The sequence below is a fragment of the Neolamprologus multifasciatus genome, chromosome 18, assembly GCF_963576455.1.
Source record: "Neolamprologus multifasciatus chromosome 18, fNeoMul1.2, whole genome shotgun sequence".
Taxonomy (NCBI): domain Eukaryota; kingdom Metazoa; phylum Chordata; class Actinopteri; order Cichliformes; family Cichlidae; genus Neolamprologus; species Neolamprologus multifasciatus.
This window is the reverse complement of record NC_140456.1, coordinates 24,838,660-24,850,371: the sequence shown is the minus strand read 5'-3', so window position 1 is coordinate 24,850,371 and position 11,712 is coordinate 24,838,660. Positions and strand designations below refer to the sequence as shown.

Genomic DNA, 11,712 nt, shown 5'->3' with positions numbered 1-11,712 from the left:
AAAAATCAGGAGAATCGAGGTTAAGGATAACATGCTACTGTCTACACAGTGAAAGAACAGAAAGTGTAGTGAAAAGCTTCCCAACCTGCGGCGTGTGAGCAGAGGAGGACTCTGCGGGGCGACATGCCCTGTGATTGCCTCTGAAAACTAGCCTCCACAAGATGATGTCAAGGATCAAAATCTATGGAAGATTTCAGGAACTTGAGAATCAGCTGATTATGAAAATCAGAAAGTCGAAAACATCTTAAATGGAGAAAAAAATGATTCACTGATTTCATTACTTAGCAGTGATGCACCACCGACACTTACTCAGTAAGAAAGAAAGCAAGAAATCACATGCAAAATTAACTAAATTAAAGCATGCAAATCACAGTTTGCAATTTTAAAAGGAGCTCAATCACAGCAAGCAGGCAGGGTGTGGTGGTTTCTGAGCCGTACCTCCAACAAGAAAGAAGCAGCCGCATTACCGATCATAATGATGACCAGAGTGACACGCCAGTCATGGGGAACACACACGATCTGGGGAGGCAGGAGAGGATGGAGAGCGGTGAGTGCGGCACCTCTGAGCCAATGCAACATCTCAGACATTCACGCTTTTGCGCAGATGTTTCTCTTTTTCGGTCCCAACACGAGGCAACTTAAAGCCTGTGGTGTGACAGTAACACGCGGAGAAAATGAGAGAAACAAAGTTTACCTGCAGGAAGTTGTCAACAGCAGGGAAGGGATGCAGCATGATGAGGAGGAGAAAAGTGTACAGACCGATGCAGGTCAGCATGAACAGCCCTCGTGGAAGAAAAGTTACAATCTTTATCAATTTATATGTGAGATACAGGGAAATTTCTAAGTCGTGACTGTTTTTAAACTCCTTTTCTGTCTTTTTAAAGCTTAAAAAGTGTATTTGTGTTTCCTTAAAATTTGAAAGACGCATCGCTGAGAAAACAGTCTTAGCCTTACAGTTCTTGTAGCTTGGTTGTCTGAAGGGTTTTCCCTTGGAAAAAACGATCGCCACAGCTAAATACTGGAAGGTGGAGATGTAGAAGAGGGACGTGTTCTCATAGTTCCTGATGTTTTTATGGTTTTGAGGATCAGTTACGTTAACTCTGAGAGAGAAGATGGACCTGGAAACATTACAGGCGCTGCAGGAAAAGAGAAAAATGCAGAAAATGAGGACAAATGTCTCCTTTTACAAACTAATAATGCAAGAATCAAACACGATAAAGGCAAGTGAAAAGCAAATGTTTCAAACTTCTCTGTTCTTTTCTGTAACCAGCTGATATTAAACAGCACGCCACCAACTTGAGCAGTAAATAAAGAGCTTCACATAACAACTGTTAGAGAAATCGGTTTATGTTTAGTGTGTCTGAAAGAAATATTGGGCAGATTTTTGCTTTTTAAGCACATGTCATCACCACATTAATAATCCTAACAGACCAATATGTTAAAAAAATAAATGGTAAATGGTCTGTATTTGTATAGCGCTTTACTAGTCGTTTTGGGGCTTTACACATCCAGTCATCCACACATTCACACACACATTCACACACTGGTGATGGCAAGCTACACTGTAGCCACCCTGGGGCGCACTGACAGAGGCGAGGCTGCCGAACACTGGCGCCACCGGGCCCTCTGACCACCACCAGTAGGCAACGGGTGAAGTGTCTTGCCCAAGGACACAACGACCGAGACTGTCCAAGCCGGGGCTCAAACCAGCAACCTTCCAATTACAAGGCAAACTAAACTAAATAAATAAATCTACATTACTCACTCTGACTGAGGCGTCCATGTCTCGTACCAGCTCTGCTGTCGTACCAGGAGAAAAGCCAGGACCTGGAAGACCAGGCAGGTGAGGATCTGGGTCAGGACTGAGAAGAGCAGCTGGCCTGAGATCAGACTGGATGGCGGGCGACGCCACACCAGCTCCTTCCAGGCTGGGTTTAGACTCACTGACAGAGAGGATATAGTCATTAGAGAGCTGTTATTTGAACGCTGACTGGAAAAAAAATAATAATAATAATTTGGTGCTCGTCGCCACGCTGCTCACTTGTAAAGGCAATGGTGAGAATGATGATGAGGTCAATGAAGAGAAACTGGAAGTCTCCCAAGTTGCTGAGAACCTAAAATATCAAAAGATCACACAGCGACAAATTAATGGCTCTATAATCTCAGCTGACACTCGCTGACTTTAGAGCTAACCTACATTCCTGTGTCACACTGTGTCATTGTCATCCTTTTCCCAGCAGCGGCGCGTCACTTTGCTGTCACGTTCCTTTGTTTCACCTAAACTTCTTTTTAAAGACGCAACTTGTGGGAACCGTATCAAAGTTTGATATGGTATACATTCCTGTTTGGGACCCTTCCCCCCATTTTATTCATGGTGTCTCAAATGACACAATGTTTTCCCAGCAGGTGACAAAGAGAAAAAATTTGGAAGGACAAATATCTATTCACCGAGTAGAGCAGGATGACACTGATGAACTGGATGATGCTGTAGAGAGCCATGAACTTAAACACGCAGAACGATGTTATGAGGGCGGCCCGTCCCTCCCTTTAGAAGGAAACACAGGATTTAGAGTTCAAATGAAAGCTGTTCTCAGCTGAAGATGCTCTCAGAGTGTGAATAAAGCTGTGAGATACATTTACTCCTTTACCTGATTAGGTTGGGGACGCAGGAGATGTTTGAGGTAGAGGAGGTGAAGGGTGACGCAACTGACGCCTCCAGCTCTGACAGAGAAATCCCGCTGTGAGCTCTCTTCAGCGCCTGAGAGGGAGAGAGGACTAAATTAATATAGCTCACTTTGGTTTTGCAGCGTTACTCAAACCCAGAGGTAAAAAACTCAGTTTGATAAGAGTAACTTATTCATCAATACATCAAATAGATCAATTACTGTGTGTCAGTACATAAAATATTTAAGGAAACTACTGCTGTGGGCACCGTGGAAAAAACAAAACACCGCAAAGTCAAAAGGAACCATGACTGCAAGTAAAATGTAAACCTACATAAATGCTTTTAAAGCATGCATACATGTGGTTTACTTTACACTTAGTCCAAGTATGTGATATGCAGGTTGCTTTATACCACCTGTAGCCTCTTGTTCAGCTTTAAGAGGCTACAGTGTTTCAGTTTGTTTTTGCAAAAAAGCATAAGAGACGATGAAAAATAATCATTTTTTATTATAAAGCTGACTCAGACTTACTCCACAGTCATTAGCACCATCGCCACACATCCCAACGGTGTAACTGGAAGATAAATAAAACACGTGAAGACACACACGGGTGGCATGAAACGGATTAAACGCAAAACCACAAAACGGAGGAGCGACTCACTCCATGCTCTGCAGGACTTCCACCAGCTGAGTCTTCTGGTCTGGAGCCATGCGAGCAAACACGGTGGCTCTCAGCACAAGCTGCAGTGCCACCATGAGGGGAAAAGGAGAATTACACAGCTTTACACATGTTCAAAGTGGACCAAGTAACAGACAAAGAGTACGTGGGTGTTTATCCCTGTACCTTCTTGACCAGCTGGGGAAAGTATTCAATGATGACAGCGAAGGCCTTGCCGCTTACAGCGAAGTGATAACTTTGCTCCTGCTGAGAAACCTCCCCATCCCAGGTCCCTTCATCCAGCTCGATCTCCACAATCTGAAGGAGTAAAGATGAGCCAGTCATACCATGGTACTATTTTATGTGGAGAATAAAATATCAGATTTAAGCCAAACAAACCTTTTTTTTTTTACCTAAAGTGATTCATGCAACTGAACGACTGAAAAATGTATAAATGTATAAAACGAGCTCTGCACTGACAAATGTTTCAGTTCTTTCATTCTATATGAACTCAAAGGCAAAAATACTGTAAAAGTAAAGAGATGCCTCAACATGTAGGTGTCAAACCTACTGCAAACAGCAGAGTGGTTGAACAGGATTTGGAACAGTATTTAAAAACCAGCCTTAACAAGAGAAGGTAAATCATCTGTCCAGGCATGTGTTGTTTTCCTTGAATTACAGTACCATGAAAGTGTCTCGACACACACGTCAATGCTTTTAATGGTTGCTTCCAAGGAGCCAGACCTTCCTGTAATATTTGTATCTTGAAGCACTTTGTTACCAACAGCCTGTCACAAAAACACATAATTTGTTCAATCTATGAAAAATGGCAACGAAAACAGTTTGACAGGCGTAAAATTGTATTTTTGCACTAACCAAAAATGAATGCCAAAGAGCTAATAGCTGAAAGCTTTTAATGTCTCAGAATGGTGTGCAATAAAACAGGGGTGTCAACATAAGGCCTGGGGGCCAGAATCAGCCCAGCAAAGCCTTCAGCCGGCCCTCTGGAAGGCTTTGGAAAAGTAGTTAAGTTACAGATAAAAATACTGAAAACTGCTGTTCACAAACGCTGTCCATCTAATCTGACTGAGCTGGAGCTGTTTTGCAAAGAAGAATGGGCAAAGATTTCAGTCTCTAGATGTGCAAATCTGGTAGAGACATACCCTAAAAGACTGGCAGCTGGAATTGCAGCAAAAGGTGGTTCTACAAAGTATTGACTCAGGGGGCTGAATAATTACGCACACCCCCCTTTTCAGTTATTTATTTGTAAAAAATGTTTGGTATCATGTATGATTTTCGCTCCACTTCGCACATGTACGCCACTTTGTATTGGTCTCTCACGTGGAATTCCAATAAAATTGATTCATGTTTGTGGCTGTAATGTGACAAAATGTGGGAAAGTTCAATACATTAATACTTTTGCAAGCAGCTGTCTTTACACCGACAGAAAGGGCAGTTTTACTGGTCTAGACCACATAAGATGGGCTGTATGTAAATGAGTTTGATATTCCTGCCTTAAGATTTGAGGAAAGAGAAGAAGAAATAGCAGACCATTAAAAATAAACAGTATCTGAAAGTCATGTCTGAGAAACAACAGCAAAGAGCTGACACAGAATCTGAGAGATAAATATGGGCCTTCAGTTGATCCGTCCACTGTTCACTGAAGCCTCATCAGAAATGGTCTCAGTGGAAGGGTGACTGTCAAGAAGCCATACTTAAGGAAGGGAAACAAAGAGAAAAGGCTGAGGTATGAAAATTACACAAGAACTGGACTGAAAATCAGTGTCAACATATCTGATGGAGAGATTATTCAAACTTTAATGAAGCAAAGAAAGGAACAAAAGGCAGTCAACATCCAACGAAGAGCTCTGGAACATCCTTCAAGAAGTCTGGAGAACTACAAGGGCTGGCTCAAACCTTCTTCCCAGTACCGTCCACTAACCGGGGATTACTCGGTGGTTCTTACCTCGTTGTCCTTAACAGCCTGAGCTTGGTTTTCAGTGTAATGCCACGTGATACTCGCAGGCTGGAAATCTTTGGGAGGCACAGCATCTGCTATTATGACCTTCTCGTGTGGACGGACCATTCCACAGTCTCGAGCCACCGATATGGCCGTCAACATATTGTCGCCTATCAGAAGATGCAGAGGAGAGGAGGGAAATGAGAGGCACAAACATTTAAATTTGCCTCACAAATAAAAGACAAATTGACTGAGCTGCATTACCCGTGACCATCAATGTGCGTATGTTGGCTCGCTGCAATTCACATAAAACACCAGCAGTCTCTGGTTTGATTTTGTTCTGCATGATGATCAGACCGAGGAACTCCATGTTGGTCTCTAATACGTCCCTATGAGAGAAAAATCATAGACTTGTGCTGCCATTTTTTAAGGAATCCACAAAAAGTCACATTTAGAGAAAAACATATCAGGATGAATCTGGGACACACGGTGACTTCTGACTTTTAGACATCATAAATATGAGGTTATCGCTGAGCTCAGCTCACTTACATAACATTCTTCCTGTCTTTAAGTTTAGTTAATGATTTCCTACTTTTATCACACTGACCCCAAACACCCGGAAACAAACACTAATATGCTGCTGTTCAGCGAGCACGTCTTTGAGCATAGAGTCCCTTAATAAATCGTTCATATTGCAGTCACCTCAAACAGTTTTGTGTCTTTTGGCAGCACGACATTGTGGCAGATGACAAAACTGCTAGTCATTTCAAATACTTCTAATATAAAAGCTCTCAAACAAGCCTTCCTCCTCATGTTTCACTTAGCAAGGACATTTTCTGCCCTGCAATAGAAGGACTTTGAGCTAAGTTACTCTAAGAGCAGCTTTGAGCTTCTAAAAGCTTCATCAGCAAGATGAGAAACCACGTTGCAAGCATTTTCTTCAGGGTGGGAGTATCCACATGCACTGTGGACGGTATTATCTGAGGATACGGGCGTACAGTACCTGCTGAGGCTCTGGACTTTGTGCCAGGAGAGTTTGGACTCTAGCTGACGATGTGCCAGGGCAATAACCCTGAAGCCCTGCCTGGTGTAGGCCTCCAGAGTCTCTGTGAACGTCTGTGGGACTAAACAGAAGGTCAGAGCTATGTTGGTGTGACCTTATTATATAACATGAGACAAGATAAGAAATGATTTTGTGGGACAGGGAGGACATATTTTATTCATTTGTATTTCTTTACAGCAAAGTCAAATAAAAAGGGAGGAAATAACCATCCCATGTCTGACTTGTGTGCTGTCTGCAGAGGCTGGCCACCACCTCCGGTGCCCCTTTTAAGAAGGCGTCCATTTTTTTTTCCCCCAGCCTCCTGACCACCACGCTCATCCTCTGCAGCGCCGAGGAGAAGGGGAACTGACGCACAATGCCCATCTCACAGGCCTGAGGAGCAAAAGTCACATGTTTGAACTGAAGAAAAAAAAAAAAATTGCTCTGATTCTAAAAATGTGTTGATTTATTCTCTTCATAACAAGTGATTCAAAGAGTAGTTTGACAGCTGCTTCCAGGCTTCATGCTAGGCTATAATTTTCAGCTAGCTACGTCAGATTTACAAGATTTAACACTCAGTAACAAAGTGAATACAAAAACATTGATGTTTTCATGAAATGGCAACTTACAGATAATTCAGAAAGCTCCTGAAAAAGAAAAAAAACAAAATGTGTCATATTAGGAGTGGAAAATCCGGCGTTGATTTATAGTCATCAATGAACATACGGAGGTCACGGTACCATGCTCTGAGGTAGTGGATTGCTCTGATGGGCTTCAGGGGCGATGTGCTTTGGAGGGCGTACAACTGTGGGCATTATGGGATTGTGGAGCGCGGTTTCTTCCTCGGTGGGTTCTTCTAGGATCTAAAACAAAAGCATCACCTTTCTGCCTTGAATCACTGAGTCAAGGCTGCTGTAAATAAAGGTATTTTTTTTTGCTGGAGCTTGGAGCTGGAGATTTCACTTACAGGCTATCAGTAACTAACCACGCTAAACACAAATCTCTGCTTACCCAGCCTGTAGCGCTGAACATCTTGAGGTCCAAAGGGTCTCCAGAGAGCTCTCCTTCTATTTTGGTCAGTGAGTGGCAGGTTGCCATGCAGGCCACGAATGTAGTGTTTACAAGACTGTCTTTAGCAGCCTCAGACTCAGGTGAACAAAAGCTGCAGTGAAGAGAGAAGGTCTGACTCAACGACTCGATTCTTTGTAGGTGCGAAAGAAGCAAATCGTGACTCTATAAAACTCTGTGTGAAAACAACACAAAGTTTCTGTGACATTTCCAAATCTGTTAATAGAAGCCGATGGCAACTCCTGATAGTAAAGGTCTAAATTTCTCTGTCCAGTGTTTCATAGAGGCAAAGTTAAAGACTGTACATAAACGATGGAACTATTGGTTCACAGGCTACTAATGTAAGCGCGGACGTTGTTTGTTTGGTTTTCTGAAATCAGAAGAAATTAGCATCGAGTGGATTCAACCGAGAAACAGTCCTCAGGATGTTTACTGTAGCAACACCCTAAAGCATACGCGGCTTTACTCCAAAGAAACATTTTTTTAAAAACAGACCTTTTATATATTTAACAAGATTTAAAATAATTGACTTTGCCCATAAACTCATCAAGAAAAGATTTAGCAAGGTCAAAATCAAAAGTGAGTACGACTGTCGTTTTCTCAGATTTTTACCATCAGATACGCCCTCTGCTTGCCATCTACTACGTACAGTCTATGACCAAAGAAGTCATGATTACTTTTCCTTCAGATGTGTCAGGACAAAATTATTAGAGAAACTGTTAGCGGACAGCAGTAAAATACAGATGCATTCTGTGTTATTCAATAAATCAACAAGCCGCTAAATGAAGCATTTTAAAGCTATGATGCAGTAATGCAATACCTTTTTGTATGTGCTGTCTTTATTTTGAGAGACCTTTACAGAGACTAGACAGTAAAGCATGGATGGAGTGGGGGGAGCAATATGCAGGAAATGACTGAGGGGGAAGTTGAACTAAGGCACCTGCAGTTGCCTTTGGCATATTTGCTACTTGCACAAAGAGGTGAGCTATAGCAGTTCCTATTTGTTTCTGGTTATACTTGGAGATCTGATCTTAATATGCACACGAATGGCAATAAACCCAAAGTTGCCACTTCCTACCTGCCATCCTCAGCCCTGTGAATGCCCCACAGGTCCAAACCATCCTCAGTCAGAGTACCAGTCTGAGGGAAAACAAAAACTGCACATTATTACGAAGCTACCAACTCAGGCCTTGTACATCTCATCAGCAAGAGCAGGAAATCAATCTGAACAGCCCATAATTCTAGACAGTGGAACGGAACAAGACTAAGCAGCTTCCTCAAAGGACAAAACAAGGACAAAGATGTGACCCAGCATGTCCGTGTGGAAGCATTTAGCTGTTTAGTACATAACCTTTCTACCAACTGAGGTCAGTGTTAAAAATAAATAAAACCAACAACAACAAACTTTATCTCCTTTACAACCAAACAAACTATTAATAAAGTCTGTGTCTCTTTATTTTCAGAATTTTTTCCTTCTCTTAATGAATTATACAATCTAGAAAATGTTGGAAAATGTTTGGGAAAAACAGACTTCACTGAATAATTAATCAAATTTATCAACTTTGAATGCTTTTCTCAAGCTAACAACATTACAACCCGTTTCTCATGTCAAGCACAGCCTGCTTAGATACGTCTAAGTCCTTATAAACTTGTACAGCATCTCTCTTTTGAGTGCATAAAGCTCGATGTTATGAACAAACAGCATATTTGCACGACCACAGCTCTGCCTCGAGACATTTACGGTCATTAAATCATGCAGTCACTCTCAAAAAAGAACTTGTGCTTGAACTGGAAGTGGGTTTGAATGTGTTGAAAACCAATTTTCATGCATTTTGTCTGAGGACTGATTTCTGAGCTACTTCAGATCCTCTGCTTCTACATTTTCTAACTCACCTTGTCAAAGCAAACCACGTTAAGCTGACCGCACATGTTGATCCTCTGCGGACTGATGCAGAAGATGCCGACGCGCTTCAGACGCCGCTGTGCGTAAACGATGCCGGCCGTCATGGCGGCTGGTAAGGCCGGGGGCACGGTAATGGTCACGATGTCCAGAGATTCAATAATGATGGTTTTTGCTGGGACCTGGACAGAACCGACAGCAACTGTGATTTAGCTCACTGAAGACGTTCATAAGCCTCTTAAAGAGCAGTAATACCTTGTTCATGATGCTGAGGACGATGGTATAGATGAAGCCGATGCCCGCCACCCCAACAAGACACAACAGGAACAGGTATGCGTCGTGGTACAGCTTGAAGTCAGTGGGTTTAGGGTAAAGAATAGAACGCACAAGTTGGCCTTTCTCTGTGCTAAAGCCTGTGGAGACACACAAGTAATACTCTCTGATTATTTTCTTTCTTTTGAGGGTGCTCAGTCTAAAGCAGAAGCTAAACCACCACAGTGGGTCCCAGTCCATCTCTCTCCAGTTTACCTGTTCGCACCACAACAGCTTTCACCAGTTCTCCGGTGTAGAAGCGGGTCTGGATGACGTGGGTACCACAGTAGAGGGTGTGTTTTTTATGCTCATCTATATTGTAGCTCCTGGCTCCTTCCTCGCCAGCACTGGGCAGACTGGTCTTGGTGACTGGCACACTCTCTCCTAAAAGAGATTTTTTTTAAAAAATCAAAAGAAAATATCAAAAAGAACAGATGCAGAAATGAAGACCAGAACACCAGAATGGCTTTTCTGAAATATTGAATATTTATTCAATTAACCATCTGCTTTTTGAATTGCTGCATATTTTTGCAACATTCATTCTGCTGAAGCAACTATTTATAATATAATATAATATAATATACATATTAATAGTACACATATTGTGATGCCCTGGTTGCACTGCTTTTGGCACCTGAGAGGTGGGAGTGACAGGAGTATCTAAAGCCAGCTCCTGCAAACTCACACACACACTCTCTCTGGTGCAGCTAGATGTTTAACGATCTAACACAGACCTACAGGAGGGGGGAAAAAAACAAATGGTGCCAAAAACCATGGCTACCAGGACATCACAATATGTGGACAGGATCCAGCTTTCAACATACAGTCACGTGAAAAACAAAGTTTGCATTTCACCTTGTCTGGTGCATATCAGCACAGAGAGCTCAAACAAACTGTCAACCACGGCGGTAGAGGCGTGATGATTTGAGTTTGTTTTACATCCACCCGACCGGGCACCCTGCAGTTATTGAGTCGACCATAAACTTGTGATAAGTCAAATGTGATGTCATCTGTCTAACAGCTAGTCATTGAACAGGACAACGATCCCAAACACAGCAGCAAATCTTCATCAAGATGTCTTAAAAAGAAGAGAATTGGGGTGTTGCGAATGCCCAGTCGAAGTCCAGACTGCAACCTTATTGAAATGCTGCGGCAGGACTTTAACAGGAGAACTGTGCATATCTCAATGCCCAAAAAAAAAGAAAAAGCGAAACAACACTAAAATAAGTGGCCCAAAATCTCCCCATAATGATGTAATGATGTGACACACACGTGTCATACATAAGTTATTGCTGCCAAAGGTGGTTCTACAGGCTAATGAATCATAAGCAGTGTTGGGACTAACGCGTTATTAAGTAACGCGTTACAGTAACTACGTTATTATTGTGGTAACGAGCACGGTAACTAGTTATTATGCCAAAATCAGGAACGCGTTAGTCGTTACTGGGATTTAGATAGGGTCGTTACTCGTTATTTCGTGTGGTGGCTATCGCGGAGCTTCCACAGATTCTGTAACATTAGCAAGTGGTGGAGGCCAGCAGGTGGATGAGAGAAAGGGGACGCAGAAGGAAAAGCGACCCGAGGCGGCCGCCGGTCCAAGTGTGAACTGAACTTCAGGTAAGAAGTTATGACCTGCAGTCTATCTGGGTCAGATATAAACCAAGTTTAGGTGGAGTTTATTTTCGTTATTCTGACTTTTTCCGTACTGCGTACTAGCTAGCATGACGGAGTTTCTATACAGCTGGGTGGGTGCTATGAAGTTAATGATGTTGAACTTTATTTTGTTCATAAGTTATTAGAGTTGCCAACCGTCCCGTCTGGTATTCAGAGAAAATATTACGCGTTTCTTATTGAGGTGAAAAGGAACAGTTTGTCCCGTAATTCAGCTACAATGAAAAAGGCACAAAGCTGGAGTTATTCTGTGTCTTTGCTGCACAGCTGCCTTCTTCTTCTTTCATTCCCCTCCCTCTCCTGTTTCTACTTCAATCATGAAAACTGATCAATGATCAGCTGATCGGCTCTCTTGTTTGTTTATCGCCCACTTTGCGCCAGAAAGAGGAAACCAGCCGATGTCACGCTAAACAACAGCAGCACGTTTAAGCTTGAGCA

The 11,712-nt window shown here is 42.5% G+C and overlaps 1 protein-coding gene across 1 annotated transcript in view; it reads right to left on the bottom strand.

The window, feature by feature from the left end:
* The window catches only part of LOC146498039 (polyamine-transporting ATPase 13A3-like), a 34,519-nt gene that overhangs the window by 9,227 nt on the left and 13,580 nt on the right, over positions 1-11,712 (bottom strand). Inside the window, 22 exon segments of the mRNA XM_085139346.1 lie at positions 86-181; positions 439-519; positions 695-783; positions 955-1,136; positions 1,766-1,943; positions 2,042-2,114; positions 2,449-2,545; positions 2,649-2,758; positions 3,195-3,237; positions 3,325-3,404; positions 3,508-3,639; positions 5,288-5,451; positions 5,546-5,670; positions 6,285-6,405; positions 6,566-6,716; positions 6,953-6,970; positions 7,064-7,186; positions 7,335-7,485; positions 8,470-8,531; positions 9,285-9,473; positions 9,547-9,704; positions 9,820-9,987. Coding sequence (XP_084995472.1) covers positions 86-181; positions 439-519; positions 695-783; positions 955-1,136; positions 1,766-1,943; positions 2,042-2,114; positions 2,449-2,545; positions 2,649-2,758; positions 3,195-3,237; positions 3,325-3,404; positions 3,508-3,639; positions 5,288-5,451; positions 5,546-5,670; positions 6,285-6,405; positions 6,566-6,716; positions 6,953-6,970; positions 7,064-7,186; positions 7,335-7,485; positions 8,470-8,531; positions 9,285-9,473; positions 9,547-9,704; positions 9,820-9,987 — 2,591 coding nt within the window.